The following is a 22,601-nucleotide window of genomic DNA, read 5'->3' on the forward strand; positions in this document are numbered from 1 at the left end:
GCCCTGGCCGGCCCAGCCCTGCGTGGCCCGTGCTCTGCTAGCGCAGCTCTGGCGGCCCGGGTTTCAGGCATTTGTGCTGCAAAGCTCAGGTTCTCTTTGATAGCTACCGCAGGAATCTTTCCAAGAAGATTATTTTAAAGGATTCTCTGCTTTTACATTTAAACTGGAGGTCTTTGTCTAGAGTCTGGTACATTCTTGGGTGAAAGGGAAATTAGTTAATCCTGCTCTGAGTTTACACCAAGGATGTCAAAATAATACTTTATTCAAAGAGTTAATAAGATAAGCGTAATGCATACACCATATTTACATAGAGTTTACAAGTGTTTTAAAATTCCACTGTACTTCAAACAGTAATTTACTCCTATTTTATTTTGGGGTTCACTTAAAGTGTATGTCAAGCTGTTAAGTGGTCCCAGGTGTAGAATACCTTTTACTGTTTTGAAAGGAACATTTGGTCTTACATGAGCTAACACTTGGATCAGCAGTACAGATTGTCTTGAGTTTTTGATTTGTGCATTTTAAAAAAGGATCTGTTCATTTTCCGGGAAATAATGAATTACTGTACTTTTTAATTTTTTTAATTTTTTAAGTATTTGTTTTTGAGAAAGAGACAGAGCACAAGTTGGGGAAGGTCAGAGGGAGACACAGAATCTGAAGCAGGCTCCAGTCTCTGAGGTGTCAGCACAGAGGCAGATAAGGGGCTTGAACCCACACTCTGTGATATCATGACCTGAGCCCAAGTCAGGTGCGTAACCGACTGAGCCACCCAGGCCCCCCTACTGTACTTTAAAAAATTTATTTATTCAGCTCACATTTAATGAAGTCCTACTATGTACCAGGCTGTGTGCTAAATGCTAAGATATGACATTGAACAAAATAGACATGCTTCTACCTTCATGAATCACAAGATTTAAATACAGAAAAACTAGAGTCAAATTGTTTTCGATGTTTGGAGACATTTCTCCCTCCAAGTGCCCCTCTCTTCACATACACTTTGACATATCTAAATTTGCATTGCATGTAAATAGTTTATGGATGGAAAGCTGGTGTCAAACCAGAGATTACATCTTAGAGAATATATATTTTCACATAGTCCTGAATTGATTATGGAGCTAGGAGCTGTGAAATTTTCTAATTAAATTCAGTTCAAGTTACTATATTTTCACCTTCATTTGTCCAAGAAATAGTTATACACAGATGTTGATTTCCTTTTCCCTTTCCTTCTTTGCTTTCTTTTTTCTTTCTTCTTTCTTACTGGTGTGTTCCACCACCAATAATTTTTCTTCTAAAGAAGATTTAAAATGTATTTCTCAAATATATATATATGTTCATGTTTCCCTTCATTTTCTGCAAGGAAATGGTCTTGCCAACTAGGGCCTCTAACAGAAAACCCTTGTTTCAGTTACAAGTAGCTGTTTGATGCCATTTCCCCTCCTCATGGGCTTGTGAGACGTTTTTCTTCCTTTTCACTGAACCTCAGGAATGGTGTCTAGGTAAATGCCAAGCCAAAGAAGCAAGAAATATTTAAATTCCACTCTCCAGGCAGTTTTTATAGCTGTTGAGAGTAGCTTCTTGTTTAAGAAATGTGGTTTGATTTATTAAGACTGCCATTTTCTCCATGAGTCCACCATATTTTGGTTATTTATGCATCTTTAAAAACATGTAAACACCTTATGCAAATGTAACATTATGCAGTTATCCCTCATTTATCTAGAGAACACTTTGAATGATAGTCAACTATTTATATTTAGCAGAACTTCCACATAGCCCGGAGAGGCAGAAACTCCAGGCCTCTCTCACATAAGAGCCCCCCTCCAGTTTCCACAGGCTGCCGATTTAGTGGTTGAGATTAATTCACGATTGGGTTGGGTTCGTGAGCTTACAAAAATATTGTTTTAACTTGGAAACTAATAGGAACTCTTTCAGTCATACAGAAAGTAACATAACAGATCCCCATGTATCCATCAACCTGATTTAACAGATGTTCTGATTTTTGTCAACATAAAAATGTATAAACTAGAACTCAAAGGTGGTAGGAAGAAAAGATTATACAGGATAATGGAAGGAGAGTCAGCACCTTAACCGAAGCAAGAAACTAAAAGAGGAGATTGAAGAACTCTAAACTAGACCCACGGGCTAAAACACTGTAATTGCCTGGGCCCATGTGGGTGGGAGGCAAGCACGTCTCCTGCCCTAGAAGTCCCTTAGGTCTTTCTCCACAGGACGATATATTTTACTGGTAACCCCCAATCATCAATAAAAGATTAAATTGTGTTCCATTCATGCTACTGCTGGAGAAGGAAAGCTCATGTGCAACCAGTCTCAAAATATTTGAGTAAATGTGCAAGGTTTAAAAATCCAGTTTTAACATTCAAGGGGCAAAGACTTTAATTTTATGAGAAACTAAACACATTCCTTTGTGATGTCTGTAGTATTTAGAAGAGTAAAAGTTCTTCACTGAACATTTTTTGTAGGTTAGTTTTTATTGAAGAATCACACACATGCAGAAAAGCACCTAAATCATAAGTTACATGTTTTTATAACATGAACACACTCATGTACCCGGACGATGAAACAATATCCTAGGCACCTGGGAATCTTCCTGGTAACCATTGTAACTTCTCTCAGTCATGATAATTACTCCTGACTTCTAATATCAGAAGTTAGTTTTGATTTTGGAAAATTTTGATACAAGAGGATCCAGATTGGAGGAAAAAAGCTGTTGTGATTTAGTGTTCATAACTTGCTTTTCAAGGAAGCATCATCCACATATTTTCTTTTCATATGTAAATGTTCAGGTTCCCTTATTATCCAGTTCCAGTGTCTGGATAATAGGATGATGATGATGATAATGATGATAAGGATGATGATGATGATGGCAATAATAATATTATTTTTAAAATGCGAATTGAGATTAAGCAAGCTACTTAACATTTCTTTGCCTTAGCTTTCTCCTCTATATAATGGTAATAGTAGTCATACCTTCCTCACAGAGTTGAGGTAAAAATTATGATGTAAACATATAGAGCATTTAGCATGCTAAGCGTTCAATGTGTGTGTGTGTGTGTGTGTTTGTGTGTGTGTGTAATAAATGATGTTAACCTAGAAGAGGGTGAGATGTATTTTTTTTTACACAAATAGTTTATTGTCAAATTAGTTTCCACATAACACCCAGGGCTCATCCCCACAAGTGCCCTCCTCCATGCCCATCCCCCCCTCCACATCTATCAGTCCTCAGTTTGTGTCAGCATTCAAGAGTCTCTCATGGTTTGCCTCTCTCCCTTTCCCCCACCATTTCCCCCCTTCTTCTCCCCCATGGTCCTCAGTTAAGTTCCTCCTAATCCTCCTATACGTGCAAACATATGATATTTGTCCTTCTCTGCCTGACTTATTTCACTCAGCATAACACCCGCAAGGTCCATCCATGTTGCTACACATGGCCAGATTTCATTGTTTCTCATTGCCATGTAGTATTCCATGGTATAGATAAAGAGGGTGAGATGTATTACTAGATTTTCATATTATCCACATTTTTATTTTACCACTGCCTGATCACACAGATTGCGAAAGGCTCCACTGTGTGGATGAAAGGTCACAAAGTCATTGGGTAAAGAGACATTTGCTTTCCTTGGAAACTAGAGAATCGTATATGGTATGCCTCTGACTCCAAGGAGAAAATGAATAAGGAAGGGAAACAGTGTCTCTGAGTTGACTTCAGTTTGACTTCTAGACTTTGGTCAGCCTGCAGAAAGTATCTTACATTTATTTAAAAAATACTTAGGGGCGCCTGGGGGCTCAGTCGGTTGGGCATCCGACTTCGGCTCGTGTCATGATCTCATGGTTCGTGGGTTCGAGCCCCGCGTCAGGCTCTGTGCTGACAGCTCAGAGCCTGGAGCCTGCTTCCGATTCTGTGTGTCTCTCTCTCTGCCCTTCCCCCTCTCATGCTCACTCACTCTCTCTCTCTCTCTCTCTCTCAAAAATAAATAAACATTAAAAAAATACTTAAAGATCACACACAAATAAAATTAGTGAAATCTGAATTGGGTCAGTGGATTATACTGATGTCTTATTTCTTGGTTCTGATATTGTACTATGGTTATATAGGATGTCACCATTGGTAGTATCGGATGTTATCAGCTGTATGAAGAGTATATGGGATCTCTCTGTATTATTTCATACAACTGCATGTAAATCTACAATTATCTCAAAATCAGAGTTAAAAATCATACCAGTGGAGCTACATGCTTTGAGTCCAGGGCTGTCCTAGGCTCAGGATACAAGGAGAAACAGCAAAATACATTCCTGCCCTCAGAGAGGCTGAAGTAAGGATGAGAAGGGACATTGAACTAGATTTTAAAAGTATAGTTGAGGGGCGCCTGGGTGGCTCAGTTGGTTAAGCATCTGACTTTGGCTCAGGTCATGATCTCATGGTTTGTGGGTTCGAGCCCTACGTCGGGCTCTGTGCTGACAGCCAGCTCAGAGCCTGGAGCCTATTTCAAATTCTGTGTCTCCCTCTCTCTCTGACCCTCCCCTGCTCACGCTGTCTCTCTCTCTCTCTCAGAAATAAATAAAATATTTAAAAAAAAAAAAAGTATAGTTGAATCTTGAACAACATGGGTTTGAACTGTGCAGGTCCACTTACAGGCTGATTTTTTGGATAAACATAGGACACTACTGTATTTTCCTTATGATTTTCTTAACATTTTCTTTTCTCTATCTTACTTCATTCTAGGAATACAGTCTATAATACGTATACAAAATATGTGTTAATCAACTGTTTATGTTATTGGTAAGGTTTATGTTAGTGAAGTTTTTGGGGAGTCAAAAGTTATATATGGATTTTCAAGTGAGTAGGGGTCATTGCCCCTAATGTTGCTCAAGGGTCGACTGGTATACCTGGTTGCACTAAATGGCTTGGAAAGACTCACTGAATACAGTAATGGTTATCCAAAAAGTCTCCATATCCTCGAGGAAATATAGTCAATCAACATTTATAAGATATCCATATATGCCCTAAAGTTAGTAAGTAGCAATCCTTCACAGTTTGGATTAGATAAAAAGAATACTGTCTTAATGGTGAGGGCTGTCAAGTGTTGTAGAATGGAACCACAGAATAGGAAAATCAACATCTTTTGCTGGAAGCCTTAAAGAGGCTGAAATCACATCTGTCTTTGTAGGTTTATATGTGTTTCTATTTGAGAATGGACTAGATAATGCCATACATTTCTGTGATCCTATGAAGTTCTCTATATTTAAATTATAAATGTCTTTAGTGGGAATATGCTTCTTTTTTCTTACTGGAACTAAGCAATATACACAATACACTGCTGATGTAATGGAATCTGCCTTCCAAAGGAAGTATTCTTCAAACTTTATCCACCTGCCATACATTTTCAGATGTAAGTTTTCCTGACATGGACTGGAGGGGGTGAGAATGAGGGTAGGGGCAGGATATTGTCTTCAGAACAAAAATTGCATGCTGCTTAATGTGGCTATATAATCTATTGCTTACACCAGCATGCTTAAAAAATGCTACTCAAAAATGTTTTTGTTGAAGTTTAATCTATATGCAGAAAAGTATACATACAATGTATAGCTTGATGAATCTTCCCTCCGTGAACACCTATGTAACCAGGATTCAGACTGAGAAACAGAATATTAGCAGAAAGCTAGAAATCGTACAAGGGTATGTTCCTTTCCAGTCACTATACCACTTCCTCACAAGGGCAACCACTATCCTGACTTTTCTTACTGCAGAGATGAGTTTGGCCTGTTTTTATAGTTCATATAAATTGAATCCATACAGTCTATACTTGTTATGTCTGGTTTCTTGGCACCGACATTATAGGTTGATCCAGATCATTGGGTGATGTTCTAGTTATAGATCATTCATTCTCTTTGCTGTATATTATTCTGTGATGTGAATATATCACAGTTTATTTATTCCTTCTAATAACAATGGGCATTTGGGGAGTTTCTAGTTTTGGGGCACTACAAATAGTGGTGCTAATAGTCTAGTGAATGTCTTTTGGTGAACATATGTACATATTCCTTTGAGGCATATACTCAGGAGTAGAATTGCTGGATCATAAATTATACATAAGTTTAGCTTGAGTGAATACTGCTAATTTGCCAGAGTGTTTGTTCCCATTTAAACTCCCATCAGCAGAACAGGAGAGCTCTGATTGCTTACATCCTCTCCAATACTCGGCATTTTTCATGTTTAGCCATTCAGATATGTGGTGGACATATTCTCACATGATTTTAATTTGTGTCTATTGACTAATGAAGTTGACATCTTGCCTATGTTTATCTCTCTATGTTTGGATATACCTTTTTGTAAAATATGTGGATATACTCTTGTTCAGTTAAATCTTTGTGCATGTATATATATGTATGTATGTATGTATATGTATATATATTCCTTAGTCTGTCTTTTTTTTTTTTTTATCAAACTATGACTCATATGAAGAAACCAGGCCATAAGACTAATAATTTAGTTTTGGATGTGTTGAGTTTGAGATATTTGGAGGCATCTCTATAGAAATGTCAAGAAGCTGATGGATTATGTGGGTCTGGAGGTAAGAAGAAAGTTCTGAGCTGAAGGGGCACCTGGGTGGCTCAGTCGGTTAAACATCTGACTCTTGATCTCCGCTCAGGTCTTGATCTCAGGGTTGTGAGTTCAACCCCTATGTTGGCCACCATGCTGGGCATGGAGCGTACTTTAAAAAAAAAAAGTTTGGGTTGAAGATTAGAATTTTGGAGTCCCTGCCCTGTAGGTAGCATCTCAGTGAAAGAGTGAATGAGATCACCCACAGAGAGTGTAGAAGGAGGAAAAAGTCTTAGAATTGACCCTGAGAGCCACTGGGATTGGTTCAAAGTTGGAAATAAAGAAGATGCTGTTAAAAGAGCCCAAGAAGGGACGCCTGAGAGACAGAGAAGAGGGGAAGAGCAGAAGTCAGGGGAAAAGGGTTTCATGGAAGGGAGTGTTCCGTGCATCAAACTGTTCAACTTGTGTTAATTAAAAAACAACAATACCACATTCTGTCCCCTTTTTCCTCTTTCTAGCCATCATCGTATACAGACTGCCATGGACCTGGAAATGCAGCAAGCTCCTGATGAAATCCATCCATGCAGGGTTACACACCATTGCTGCCATTCTTGCAATTATCTCTCTGGTGGCTGTTTTTGATTTCCACAATGCCAAGAATATCCCCAACATGTACAGTCTACACAGCTGGGTCGGACTGACAGTCGTCATACTCTACATCTTAAAGGTCAATGTCTCAGTGTATTTATAAGCATGATATGAAAAGTAAAACAGTTCAGATACTGTAGATGCATTCTACACGTTCGTATTCTTCGAACTAATCTTCTCATTCCTTTTAGGCCTTGTTCCATTTTGTTTCCATTGTAAGTATTCTTCCCTGAGGGGCCATCAGAACTGCAGAATTCAGTCTTTAAGCTTGAGCGTGAAATTTTAAATATGGATATATCTGTGTAGAGAAATTGCTGTCTCCATAACACCTAGACTGCCATTATTTGAACTTCAAGTTCCATGTGCTGAAGAAACAAGCATAGGCAGGATTTCTTCCCCATATTCTCTACCATTTTACTTTTCTTTTTTGTTTTATAAAATTTTATTTTAATATTTACTTTAGAGAGAGAGCATGTGCACATGAGCATAGGAGGGGCAGAGAAAGAATTAGAGGATCCAAAGTGAGCTCCATGCTATCATCACAGAGCCCAATGCAGGAATCAAACTCACAAGCCATGAGATCATGACCTGAGCAAAAGTTGGGCGCTTAACCAACTGAGCCAGCCAGGCACCCCTCCTTTTTTTTTAAGTTTATTTATTTATTTAATTTTGGGAGTGAAAGGGGGGTGCGGCTAGAAGGGGGGAAGGAGAAAGAGAATCTCAAACAGGCTTCACATTGTCAGCACAGGACCTGATGCAGGACTCATGACCTGAGCCAAAATCAAGAGTCAGACACTTAACTGACTGGGCCACCCAGGTGCCCCTGTCATTTCTGTTTCCTAACTTTATGAATGAAGACCTGAATTTTACTTCCTTGTTAGAGTTTGAAGCCTCAGTGATTAGTTTAGTTTTCCCCTGTCTTCTCTTCACTTATTAAAAACACATACATTTCAGAGTAGTATATTTGAATATAAGTTAATAGAGTGTGATAGGGATTTGGCTATTCTAGGACACTAAAGTAAAAGGTAAATTTTTAAAATCTTTTTGGTGGTAACCACTTTGTTGAAAAATCTTTGTGAACTATGTCAATTCACTTCTCTTTCTTAGGACAGTATATATCCAGCTACCTAATTGGGATATCAATGAAAACTTTACTTTTCTGTGAATATAGGAGAAGCAAGAAACTGAAGTGAGTAAAAAATAGAAGAAATTATAAGTGAAATGAAAGTCTGGTTCTTTAAAAAAACTAAATAAAATAGATAAACCATTGTATACCTGATTGAGAAAAAACAAAATATACAACCTTCAGAATATGAAAGAAATTAATCATGGATACAAATATTATTTTAAAATTAGGACAGATTATTAAATTTTAATATATCATGATATACTTTAAAATCTTTAAGAGAGAAAAAAGGATTATTTTCTTGCCAAATATAAACTACCAGATTTGATATGAGATGAACTAGGAAACCTAAACAGGATTGGGGTACTTGGTGGCTCAGTGGGTTAAGCATTCAACTTTGGCTCATGGTTTCAAGCCCCATGTTAGGCTCTGTTTTGACAGCTCAGAGCCTGGAACCTGCTTCGGATTCTGTGTCTCCCTCACTCTCTTTCTGCCCCTTCCCTGCTCACCCTCTGTCTCTGTCCCTCTCTCAAAAATAAATAAACATTAAAGAAAAAAAGAAAACCTAAACAGGACAATAAGAAACTAGATGAAATGGTAAGGTCTTTTGAAATCTATCTCTGAAAAAGGTACTGGGTCCAGACGGTTTTATATCTTTGACTTTCTAGGAACAGATACTTTAAACTATTCCAATTCCAGCGCACTGGGAGAAAAACAAACACCTCTTAGATGTGGAGCCACTGGTACTACATACTTCCACGTCTAAGATGGCGGCTCTGACGATAAACACCTTTGCTAACATCCAACAGCAAACAGCAGTTTAAACTGTGAAATATTGAAGACATTATGTTAATAAGACATTGGTGCTTGCTACCTTTGTCATTCAACTTTATTTTAGAGGTTGTAACTACAGGATAATGAAAAAATCTGTATAAGTCATAGAGAATTTGTGGCTTTTTTTTCGGTTTGTAGAAAAAATACATGTACTGTACATCTAGTAACCCAAGAGACGGTTAGAGTAATAAGTATTTGGAAAGGTTCCCGGATATAAGATAGCCATGCAGGGGCACCAACTGCAGCTCACAGTTCCTGGGTTCGAGCCCCACATCAGGCTCTGTGTTGACAGCTTGGAGCCTGGAGCCTGCTTCAAATTCTGTGTCTCCCTCTTTCTCTGACCCTCCCCTCCTCAAAAATCAATAAACATTAAAAATATTTTTAGGGGAGTGTGAGTGGCTCAGTCAGTTGAGTGTCCAACTTTGGCTCAGGTCATGACCTCACAGTTCATGGATTCGAGCGCCATGTCCGGTTCTGTGCTGAATGCTTGTTCAGAGCCTGCAGCCTGTTTCGGATTCTGTGTCTCCCCCCTCTCTGCCCCTTCTCCACTCACGCTCTGTCTTACTCTGTCTCTCAAAAATAAATAAATGTTAAAAAAAAAATTTTTTTTATTTAAAAAAAAAAATAGCCATGCATAATTCAATAACTTTTGCCTAAACTAGAAATAACCACTTAGAATAAGAAGTTGAATTCATTTACAATGTGGATTTAAAATTATAAGATATGTAGTAATAAACTGAACAATGAAGGTATAACATCTATATGTAGAATCTATAAAATACTATAAAATTTTATTGAAAAACAGAAAACATGGTATAATTAGAGAGATATGATAGTATTAAAAGAGAGCAATTAATATAGAAATATCTTTCCCTCTTTAACTATATTTATGTTTAATATAATTCTAATTTTAAGTCCATTGGTAGTTTTAAACTTGCAGAGCAAATATCCAAGGATAATCAAACAAATTTTGAAAAGAAGAGAAGGGAGACCTGCCTTCAAAACAAGCTATTAGTACAGGAGTAAACAAAATATAGTCATGGAAATAACAGAGAGGACAGAAACAGTCCAAGTACGTACGTGAATTTTTTTCTTTGACGCTTTGGTATTTCAATTTAGTGGAGAAAGAATGCTTATTTAATAAGTGTTACCATCATAATTTGTTATCCATTTGGAAGAAACTAAACAAACAAGTGAAAGGACTCTGTATATAATACAAAAGAAAAAAGATCCCTAAAAGGCCAATGCAAAGGGAAAAAGAAAATTAGGAAGCATATAATCTGTACAATCTGAGGTTGGGGAGTCCACAGGTTGACAAGAAATCCAGAAGTCATAAAGGAAAAGAAAGACATTTGATTACATAAAATTTTTAAAAAATCATATGGGGGTGTGCCTCGGTGACTCAGTCTGTTAAGTATCCAACTCTTGATTTTGGCTCAGGTCATGATCTCACTGTTGGTGAGATTGAGCCCCACATCTGGTCTTGTGCTGACAGTGCAGAGCCTGCTTGAGATTCTCTCTCTCCCTCTCTTTCTCTGCCCCTCCCCTTCTCATGCTCTCTTTCTTTCTCTCTCTCAAAATGAATAAATAAGCATTAAAAATTTTTTTAATAAAAAATTATGTGGGACAAAACATAACAAAGTCAACAGAAACTGCACAAGGGGATATGGGGAATAATTGTGTCATGTACTAAGGGTTAATGTGTTTAATGTATAATATAAAACAACTCCTAAAAAATTATGACAAAAAGACAACCTCACAGAAGAATAAACAGAAGATTTGAACAGGCAGGTTACAGAAGAAAAACTTAAATCACCAATCAGCATATAAAATGTTCAACTTCACTAAGAAGTTAGGGAAATAGAAGCTAAAGCAACAATAAAATGTCATTTTCCCCCACAAGACTAACAGAACAACAATGGTGATGTTCCTTGCTGCCAAGGGTGTGAGTGCTCAAGGATGCTCTCCACTTTTGCTTTTCCACTGCTGATAAGAAAATCCATTGTCACCAAATTTTTAGGGAAGTAGTGTGTTAATATCTACTAAATTTAAAAAATATATGTATTCTTATCTTTTAGCAATCCCACATTTGGGGAGAGTGGAAATAAAATACTGTCACATAAGTAACTCTCAAAAGGATTTTTTTAAATGTTTATTTATTTTTGAGAAAGAGAGAGAGAGAATGAGAATGAGCAGTGGAGGGTCAGAGAGAGAGGGAGACACAGAATCTGAAGCAGGCTCCAGGCTCTGAGCTGTCAGCACAGAGCCCAGCATGGGGCTTGAACTGTGAGATCATGACCTGAACCAAATTTGGATGCCCAACCAGCTGAGCTGCCCAGGCACCCCTAAAACTGATTTTTAGTGCAACATTGTTTGTACAGGCAGGAAACCAGAAGCAACCTAAATATCCATCAATAGGGAGTGGTTAAATAATTTGTGGTAAATTCATGGTGGATATCATACAGCTATCACAAGGAATGTAGCCATGTCTACCGACCAAGAGTGAGATATAGTCTTCAGTATAAAAAATACTGAAGAATAAATAAATAATAAGTTTAGTAAAATGTCATTTAAAATAAAAAAGGAAAGGGAGAAAGAAAAAAACATGTATGTGTTTATGTGTAAAGAAAAGTATGGGAGAATACACCAACCCACTACCACATTGTGGCAATGGGTGGGATTGATTTGGGGGCTTATTAAATGTTTAAGTGTGTCTTGTTTGGCCTGCTTGAACATGTGGCTCTTTTGTTTCAAATACAAGTAAATCATATGTTACATACAAAGCATATATACATAATTTTTAAAACTAAACAAGCGGGTCGCCTGGATGGCTTAGTCGGTTAAGCGTCCAACTTTCGCTTAGGTCATGATCTCGCGGTTCGTGGGTTCGAGCCCCGCGTCGGGCTCTGTGCTGACTGCCAGCTCAGAGCCTGGAGCCTGTTTCGGAGTCTGTGACTCCTTCTCTCTCTGACCCTCTCCTGCTCACGCTGTCTCTCTCTCTCTCTCTCTCTCTCAATCTCTCTCTCTCCCTTGTAGAAATAAATAAAACATTAAAAAAAAAACAAAAACAAAAAAAACTAAACAAGCAAACGGTGCCCCCTTAACAGATTGTGATACTCACGTTGTGCTTGGTTCCTGTGGTTGTTCAAGAACTGGGTGAACAGCTTCTTACCAGGAAAAGTTGATGACATTCCAACTTTATTCCTTTGTTGCATAAAAGCTGATATCAAGTTACTTGCATTGCTTCTCCACAGACATGACAGAACAGATCACCCAGGTGTGCTCAGGAAGAAATCAATGAAAGAACATTTCCTTTCCCAGTGGAAAGAAACCAATTCTACGCTTGCTTTCTTCACTTTTGATAGGAGCTAAGCTTCCTACTTACTATGATTTACAAAGATTGCTGCCTCCATATTCTTAGTTGCAAAAATTCATGTGCCACAAAAATATGCTTTGACAGAGACATACTTCTGTCAGATTTCTTAGATTAAAAGTAAAAAAGGGAGGGGCGCCTGGGTGACTCAGTCAGTTGAGCTACCCACTCTTCCTTTCACTCAGATCATGATCCTAGGGTTGTGGGATCGAGCCCCGAGTTGGGCTCCAAGCTGAGCATGGAGCCTACTTAAGATTGTCTCTCTCTTTCTCTCTTCCCCTCTCCCAGTCTCCTGTTCTCTCTCCAAAGTAAAATAAAATAAATTAAAGATTTAAAAAAGTTAAAAGGGGAAGCAGTTTCTCTTTCTGAATCAAGATGAATTCTGGGTGGAGATTCTTGGAGCTGCCACTTGTGGGTGGGGAACAGGAAGTTTCCACTTTCCTGGAGCCTCTGGCTAAGGGGCAGGCGCGGGCTTGATGCTGGCTTACACAGCCACGGCTGCCTGCACTTCAGTCTCCAAGTTTAACTGCATCCAGACCGTTTACCCAAGTTTGTGAAGTCAGTTTGTACTCCCCTCCCCCACAAAGAACAATTCAAGAAACAATCCTACCACAGAGTATGAAGAGCGTGGGAGAGATTGTCAAGTTCAGATCCTCTTACCTTAGCGCTGTTGGGGTTTGGCTTAGCGCCTATGTTTAAAGTCAGGATTTACCAGCCATGGGAAGCTAGTGTCCAGGTGGTTTCAGTAAACATAGGAAGGAGGGAAGCAACAAAGAATAGAATCAAAAAAGGCTGAAAAGTCGTCTTCTTTCCTCCTCCATGTTTACCTATGGACTGTAAAGCATTCCAAGTGTAGAATTAATTTCGGTTTGTGAGACGTAGCCTCTGGGGCATTTTTTAAAAATAACAATCGGGCTCAAACATTAGGCTGTTTTCCCTGTACGTCTGACCTCTGCTTCCCTCAGTCCTTGACAGAGGACAGGGGTAGGGGACTCCTGAGAACCTTGAGCCTACCCTAGAAGTAGAGAGCCCACCTTTCCTGAGTCCATAGATTAAACTCAGTAAAAATCTGTCTGGGTCCGCTTGTGTCTTAGGTGTTCTCTTGACAGAGGCACTTTTACGGGGAGTTGGACCGACCCAGATCGCCTCCTCCCCCTGCCATGCACTGCCCCCCTCCCCCCCATTCCCCAACCCTGAAAACAGAATCACAGGAATGATTCCCCTGCAAAGCAGAGATCCTTTATTTACTCTCTTGAAGAGTTAATTAAGCTGACATTTCTTTGTGACAATCTTCCCCCAAATTTTGCTGACACATATTTTCTTATTCTTTTCATCTCTCTGAGGTGTTCCTTCTCTCTGCTTCGGAGGCATCCTCACCTTTCATAATACTAAGATGGTATTTATCTTTGTGTCAGTTTCTCAGAGGGTTACATGGACTTTTCCAGAGGCTACATTATATGTGATATCACGTAAGACTGAATGTGAAGACAAATAGAGGAATTCAATTATCTACTACTGAATCAGACTTTAAAATCATTTGTAAATATGCAAAATATGACACTTGGCTCACTCTTTTTTTGTTTCACATAATACAGTTACTTTTTCTAAGACATGTTATTTATGTAAATATGTAGTGAATTTATTATCATTGTTAAGTGAATAAATACTTCTAGAAGTTTCAGCTTTAATTTCTAATATGGTAAATACCAATAGATTTATAATATAAATAGAAGCTCTTTGAGGTTCTCAGTAAAAAAGCCCTATTGTGTGTGCTTAGAAGTTATGAATCATGATAAAATTAACTCTTATGATTCCACTATCCAACCTAATTTAGAAAACATAGAACCCCTACCTACTTCTACCTCAATCCCATATCTCTAACTACCCCAACCTCTAGCGGTAACCATTCTCTGGAAGCTTTTCTGTCATTCCCTGTTTCTCTTTATAATTTTACTGCATACTGTAAATTCCCAAGCAATATGTTGTTTAGTTTTGCTTCTTTAATTTTGAAAAAATAATCTCATAATATAGGTATTCTATTCCACTTTTTTCATTCTACTGATTGAACTGTGTGGATTTCTTAGCTGTAGTTTATTCACTTGTACTTTTTGTATTCCATTGTTTAAATATACCATGAATTTACTTTTCTATTATCCTGCTATTAAACATTTGGGCTATTTTTAGTTGTTTTCTGCTATAAACAATACTAAATTGAACATTTATACACACACACACACACACACACACACATCTCCTGGCTCTCATATGCAAAGATTACTCTGGGTGTATACTTAGGAGTGTAATTATATACTCAGCCTAAAAAAAGAAATGCCAATTTGTTTTCCAAATTGGTTGATCCCAGTGTGTGCCTTCCAGCAGCATATACGAGTGCCCATAAGGCATATCCTTGCCAATGTGCATCCTCTTCAAACTTTTAATTATTGCCAAACTAGTGGGTATAAAAAGATATCTTCTTGTGGTTTTAATGTTTGTTTCTCTGATCACTCATGTTTTCTTTCTAAGAAATACCTGTTCGTGTCTTTTGTCTATTTGAAAAATGAGGGTTTTGGGGCTCTGTGCTGACAGCCAGCTCAGAGCCTGGAGCCTATTGCAGATTCTGTATCTCCCTCTCCCTCTGACCCTCCCCTGCTCATGCTGTCTCTCTCTCTCTCAGAAATAAATAAAATATTAATAAAAATTTTTTAAATGAGGGTTTTTTTCTTCTCCTTGAAGATTTGTAGGAGTTCTGTGTCAGATCCCTTTTCGTTTATATGTATTGCTTATATCTTCCTGCTTGAAGCTTATATTTTCCCCTTTGTTAGTATTTTCTTTTGCCAAAAAAATTTTTTTAATGTTAAAAGTAACCTTTAAGGGAAGTTAAACTGCCTGGGATTCTCTAAGCAAATTTCTGGCACCCCACCTGCTTAGATCATTGAGCCCTACAAGATTATAAGAGGCACACATGATAAATCCTAAAAGAAATAAGAGAAAACAGAATCTTAGGAATGAAGAGTTAAGAGAGAAGAAATATGGAAAATACATATTTCCATGGGCAAGTCACAGAAAAGATGTGGTGACTTTACTCACAGAAGTGTGTACACACTTAATCCTTGGTGGCCACTTGGTGGCCCCTGCCCGTTTCCATATAGATATCACAAACTGTACATCAGGATGCTTGCCCTTTGATACTAATAGAATCACTCAACTTCACTGAAGGAGAGTTAGCAACATTCTCAGCCACCAAATAGGACCCTCTGAACCACTTCTCATAGATCCAGGCATTTGTGGCATTAGGTGGACAATAAAATATGCAAACCAGCCTATCAAATGCATTTTTTTCATTATCATTTCCCAGAAGCTGATTCTAAATGTGTTTTAGGGTCTCAGACCCATTCTGCCTTTATTCTTCTGGTGTGCCCCATTAGTCCTTTGATCCCAGTCAGGAAAGATGAACAGTGATGTTGGGTTTCTCCCTGTTCTCCTTCTTTTCACCATTGTTTTTTTTTGGGGGAGTAGATCCAAAGTAATTACCTGGAAAAATGCCCTTTAAATTCAGCAGCTCAGTGGTCACTAATCATCTTTATATTCTCTGGAGGAGAAGAGAATTGGTAATGGGTAGGAGATGTGGGGCCACAAAACAAATGGAAAGTGTTACCAGACTTCAGTTACATAGGAATCTTGCTATCCTCTGCAGAGAAGCATTCCACCAGGGATTTAATTATCAGAGAAATGGCATAATCTCTCAGCAGAATTCACTTTTTCCTCATAAAACAAAATTATAAACTTAACACTTTTTTTTTTTAAGTTTATTTATTTATTTTGAGAGAGAGAGAGACAGAGAGAGAGTGGGACAGGGGCAGAGAGAGGGAGAGAGAATCCTAAGCAGGCTCCACACTGTCAGTGCAGAGCCCGATATGGAGCTCGAACTGATGAACCTTGAGATCATCACCTGAGCTGAAATCAAGAGTTGGACATTTAACTGACTGAGCCACCCAAGTGCTCCTCAGTGCTCACTTTTGCATAGGCTTTAGGTAAATGGATTCTGGTTTGTCTAGAATCTTGTACATGTGGGACTAGAGTTATTGTCAGCACAGAGCCCTATGGGCTGTATTCGTGGGACTCAAACTCACGAACCACAAGATCATGACCTGAGCCAAAGTCAGATGCTTTACCGGCTGAACCACCCAGGTGCACCAACACATAATGTGTTTGATTGAACTGACTAAATGAGTCCTATCATGTATGGTTTTAGTGACTTGAAAATCTTTTATTTCCTTTTCTACTCGGCAACCTTAAGTTATAGATAAAAACAAACAAGAAGTTATCAGAATGTTCACTGTTGCTTTGTTAATGATAGAAAAAAACTAGATACAGGAACATCCATAGAAACAGAACTAAGTAAATTATGTTACATCCTTAAGATACAATATTAGCCATTAAAAAGAATAAACCAGATGTACATGTGTTGATATGAAAAGATCTCCAAGATGTATTATTAAAATTCTTTAATATTTATTTATTTTGGAGACAGAGCATGAGCAGGGGAGGGGAAGAGAGAGAGAGAGAGAGAGAATTGGAAGCAGACTCCAGGCTCTGAGCCACCCAGGCACCCCATCTCCAAGATATATTATTAAGGGAAAAAAGAAAGATGCAGATGCAGAACAAATATGTATAGTAAGATACCATTAATACTTTAAAAATTCTCTTTCTCTCTCCTTACACACACAGACACACACACACACACACACACACACATGCTTGTATGGGCATCAAAATTTTCTGGAAGGATACTCGAGAAAGTGATAAGAGGTGTTGCCTTTGAGTAGTGGAACTGGAGTGGGGGAAATTTTCATCTCCTGCCCTTGGTTCTGAAGAAGGTTTTCTCATTTTGTGTACAATTGCTTTTATAATAATTGCTTTTAAAGTTGGTTACTTGTTAAAATTAAATGATAACCTTTGTACCTGTTGATGTGTAGCTTCTCCTAGGTGTTTCCATCTTTCTGCTTCCTTGGGCTCCACTTTCCCTCCGCGCGCTTGTCATGCCCTTACATGTTTATTCCGGACTTCTCATCTTTGGAACAGTGATTGCAACGGTACTTATGGGAGTGACTGAGAAATTGATCTTTGCCTTGTAAGTTATATAGTTTTCCTAACTGGAATAGTTAAGATGTTACATACTTATTCGTTGGGGGAAAATGTAACAAGATTTTAATATTAAAAGTAGAAAATGTAAAAATTTATTTTTTAACAAATGTATTATACACGTAGTATAGCGTTAATAATGCTTGGAAGAAGGACCAAAAAGTTCAAAAAATTGTACTTATCTTATAACTGTTGAAGTTACACATGCCCTTTTAATCTTTTTGATGTGCATGTCTTATATTAACTATAATTATGGAGTATATACAGTTTTGTATCATCCCTTTTTCAATTTTTAAGTGTTACTGGTATTCCAGGTGCTATGTTATTTTCATACTTCTAATTTTTAACAGTGCTATACTATTTCACTGAGTTATCTTAGCATAACTTAAATTTTTCTTTAATATCACACATTAAGGGAATTTATTAAGCAGTGGGCATTTTTTAAGCAGATAGATTCAACACCGTTTGACATGCTGCTACGTCACCCTATTTGTAATTGGACATACTCTCTCTCTTTTGTAGGAGCGGTTCTAAGTACAGTACATCCCCACCGGAAGGTGTTTTCACAAATACCCTTGGCCTTCTGATTGTGGTATTTGGGGCTCTCATTTTTTGGATAGTCACCAGACCACAATGGCAGCGTCCTAAGGAACCAAATTCGATCTTCCTTCAGCCAAATGGAGGTTCTCAAGAGGGAGTGGAAGGCTCGGCAATAAACTTTAGCAACGTGGACAAATCAGATTCAGAATTAAACAATGAAGCGGCAGCAAGGAAAAGAAACTTCATCATTGATGAGGCTGGACAGAGATCCACCATGTAAAGTGTCGCAGAGAGGTGGCCATATCACTTCACTTTTACAAACTAGCTCTACAGTGTATAGCTTCTCCTATCCAGCCCCAAGATGATTGGGCCACAGAGTCAATATTTATTTTAATCATAAAGTAGGATTCCTTGGAAGAGTTTGTATTGATTGAGGCCTATGAACTTATCTGAATTAGAAAGGAGATGATCAGTGTAAATAATAGCAGATATAAATTGTGGTTATGTTACCTCTTTCTTGCTGAGGACCAAAACATTTAGCACAGTGCCTTGCATCAAACAGTTGATCAAAATGTGTCTCTCAAAAACAAACAAACAAAAAATAAAAATGTGTCACTCTGTTGGTAAATTTCATCAATGTAGGCATCTCTTGCTTCTTGTCATGCAGTCATTTCCTGTTAATTCTGGGATTCCAGTCCTAACATTTTAGAATTAGATCTGGAGTGGGGTGCCTATGTGGCTCCATCGGTTAAGCGTCTGACTTCAGCTCCGGTCATGATCTTACAGTTTGTGGGTTCGAGCCCCGCGTCAGGCTCTGTGCTGACAGCCAGCTCAGAGCCTGAAGCCTGTTTCGGATTCTGTGTCTCCCCTCTTTCACTGACCCTCCCCTGCTCACGCTGTCTCTCTCTCAGAAATAAATTTTTAAAAACCTTTAAAAATTTTTAAAAAAGAATTAGATCTGGAGCAGGGTTTATGTTACACAGAAAATGTGAGTACAGAAAAGAAATTATGAATTTTTGGGGGGAGAGCCTAAATGGCTCTCCCCAACTACCTTGGGCTCAGATTGGCCCAAGAGACCAGAGTTATATTAGAACATTTTGGGCAGTGACTGAGCAAACATAGCGAAAGAAATCTTCTCTTGTCAGACCTGGAAGTTTTTCTAAAACTCCACTTCATCCCAAGCTTTCCCTGGAGTTTGGTGTACTTTATAACCCCAGATTCCAAACCTAATTAGATATGCCAGAAAGCTTCTGTAGTATAAACTGCTCTACAAACCTCAAAGAGCATTTTTCCCTCAGTTTCTTTTTTCATTTTAGAGAGTACTTACATGGCACTTACTACATGCCAGAGACTATTCTAAGCACTTTATAAATATTAACCTGTTCAACCCTTAAACTTTACTTGTTTACCTTGGTAGGTACTATTATTGTCTCCATTGTGCAGTTATGAGATCTGAGGTTATCTTACAGGTAACCTCAGAAAGGTTAGTAACTTGCCCCAGGGTCACACAGCTCATCAATGGTGGAACTGAGATTTGTCACTTGGCTGTCTGACTCCTTAGTCCAACATCCTAACCACTTCACTATGCTGTATCTTCTATTATATACTAGTTTGTACACTGCTGGAGTGCAATGGAGTTGTTAAAGTTTAACTTCTGACTCTCTTTTCCAAGGCAGATTCCTCAAATAACCAGGGAAATAGGCCCACCTATGCCTGGAAATAGATCATGGCACCCTGATGCAGCCAACAAGCCATGGCCTACCTCGATGCCCCTTTGATCTTAAAATTGCGGCTTGGTAACAAAGAAAGATTAGGACAAGGATATCTGTAACTTTAAAGATTAATCAATTACAATTTTTGTTCTTCAGGATCTTAGTGGCTGAATAGCTTTCGGTTTGGAGATAGAGAGACTCACCTTCCTGGCGGCAAGAGCTAAGGTCCTTCCTGATTTGGGTGGAATTTTAGGGGATGTCTAGAGTTTTGAGTTCTCAGTAGTGAATTGCGACTCAGAGGTGACATCTTAAGTGCATGGAAATTTCTGCCTTGACTCTGGCTGACTTAAATTAAGACCTAGAGTAGTGCCTTTGCTGAAAGGATGCTTTTCATTTGGGGGTTGATTTTTGGTTTCCCTACAGTTTTAAACTGGGGCATTTTAATGTGAGTTTATAGTTTATACCAAATTCAGTTTATACCAAATATACTTTTTTTTTTAAGTAGGCTCCCTGCCCATTGTGGAGCCCAATGTGGGGCTTGAATTCACAATCCTGAGGTCAAGACCTGAGCTGAGATCAAACACTTAACCAACTGAGCCACATAAACACCGCTACACCAAATACACTTAATTTTTGGTGCTTCGTGGACTTCCTTTTAAGTTAAGTGGTAATTACCTCCTTAGACTGAATATGAGCTTCTCTCCATCATACTCCTTAAGCTTCACACCTAACCATTCAAGATTCCTTTGCCAAAATACTGTTTTCTTCTTATTCTGTTTCCAAAATTGGTAATGATGTCTTAAGTATCCCCAGTGCCCAGCCCAATGCCTGGCATGTAGTGGGCACAATCAAATTCAAAATGGGCAGAGCATGCTACAAATTTTGGTGTTAAGGGAAAGGAGTAATCACATTGTCACATACAAACGTATTTTTGATAAATGGATGTTTCATTACATGGAAGTGCCCCAAATTCTGGGTGTTTTAGGGGTTATATGGGTCAGCAACAGTTCCAATGACCGAAGTTGCCATTCCATTTTATGTAGGCCAAGGAAGAGGTAACTGGTGAAAAGTTAACTATGGATTTGGCACAAGAATATTCCATTGCGAAGTCTTTGAGCACCCATCATCTCAGCCCTTTATTCTCTCTCTCGTGGGCTAATATGAGGGCATTCTTACAGATATTATAAGAACTTCTTTCTTTCTCAACCTTTATGAAAACAATGCATCGTAAAATATATCTAGAAAACCTTTCTGAGACTCTTCTTTTAATGGGATTTTTATTCTAATGGTAATTGTACCTTTATCTTTAAAAAGCTGGTATTTCCTACCTAAAGCCATCTCTCCCCAAAATATCTCATTAAAAAGTCCACAAAAAGAAAAGGGGAGAAGAAAGCCTTAGGTATCATTTCCAAAACAGTGATTGAAATCTTCCCAAGAAATTATAGCTTATATCATCTGCAGAGATAGTCTGGCTTGGCTTACCCCATAATCTAATTTCAGGGGGAAAAAAAAAGCTTTTATTTTAGCACTCATCTAAATCAACACTAAAGCCTTTTCTCTGGATGGGTTTTATTGAGAAACTCAAAGGAATATACTTTTTGAATTAATGTTCTCAGATGCCTGCAGCTTCCTGTGCTTCTTGTGTCGGACTGATTTCACCCTCCGGAATACTTTCCTTCCCATTGCTTGTGTGGTTTCATTTAAGCTGTGCTGGTTAGAAACAGCATCTCAGACCTTACAATCAAATGACAAAGAAAGAAATTGCACTTTTTAAGTGATACTGACAAGTGGTTCCCTATTTTCTAAAGGACAAAATAAAGAGAATGTCTTGTTTTTAATTAGGCTCTTTTCCCTGCTGAGTTGAAAATTGCAGTGCAATACTGATTGACCACAACGCCAGATCTAAAAGCTCAAAGAAAGAAGTAAAGTGTTATGCTAATTTCATTGCAATATGATAGAATTTTTATCTTGTTATGTCCTTCTTGGGATAACTCTGACAGAAAACTGTTAACTGCTATGTCTTAGAGGTACACATAGGAAAGCAGAGAAAAAAGAAAACTATTATTCTTTGTCCCTTAGATCCCTGAACATTTTTAAGTGGAAAAGATTATTATGTTTAAATTTGCCTTCTTATGGATAAATATTAAATAGCCCGAATATTATATAATTTTGTAGAAAAAATATGCACCTATTTTTTCTTGACTTTTTTTATATAGTAATAAAAGTTATTTTGGAAGCGATTTGTGTGTTATCCATTTGTCCAGGCTAGATGGTGTAGGCATCGTTCTGCAAGTTTCTGTCCTACGGTTGTTTGTTTGTTTTGTGGAAAAAAATTTTTAAGTTTCTTTATTGAAAATGCTGTCTGAGTACCACACCTTTTCCATTGCTGGAAGAATCAGAGGATTGTTTCAAAACTGCCAGTGTATCCTACTCAGCACAGGATCTGAACTGGAGCCATACTTGTAGTGCAAAAGGGAGCCATGGGTGTAGGCAACCAAAGCAGACACAGGGTAAGTTGGAAAAGCATGGGCGGAGAGCCTATTAAGAGAGCTGGTTATTACAGAACTCTGTGGTTACAGTAACTCGTCCTTGAGAAAGTATATAACTCATTATGGATGAAATGTTGACTTTTTTTTCCAAATCAGAAGAAAGAATTAGTCACATCTAAGTAACCAG

At 38.2% G+C, this 22,601-nt stretch overlaps 1 protein-coding gene and 1 pseudogene across 1 annotated transcript in view; one reads left to right on the forward strand and one right to left on the reverse strand.

Annotated features, from left to right (window-relative positions):
• The window catches only part of LOC144220810 (G protein pathway suppressor 2 pseudogene), a 7,367-nt pseudogene extending 1,153 nt beyond the window's left edge, over nucleotides 1-6,214 (reverse strand).
• CYBRD1 (cytochrome b reductase 1) overlaps nucleotides 1-22,165 on the forward strand; it is a 30,355-nt gene extending 8,190 nt beyond the window's left edge. Inside the window, exons 2-4 of the mRNA XM_077751191.1 lie at nucleotides 7,069-7,277; nucleotides 17,508-17,662; nucleotides 18,196-22,165. Of these exons, the coding sequence (XP_077607317.1) occupies nucleotides 7,069-7,277; nucleotides 17,508-17,662; nucleotides 18,196-18,493 (662 nt within the window). The 3' untranslated portion in view covers nucleotides 18,494-22,165. The remainder of the gene's footprint in view (nucleotides 1-7,068; nucleotides 7,278-17,507; nucleotides 17,663-18,195) is intronic.
• Nucleotides 22,166-22,601: the final 436 nt, after the last annotated feature.

Source organism: Crocuta crocuta, unplaced genomic scaffold (genome assembly GCF_008692635.1).
Source record: "Crocuta crocuta isolate KB4526 unplaced genomic scaffold, BGI_CrCroc_1.0 scaffold219, whole genome shotgun sequence".
NCBI classification, from domain to species: domain Eukaryota; kingdom Metazoa; phylum Chordata; class Mammalia; order Carnivora; family Hyaenidae; genus Crocuta; species Crocuta crocuta.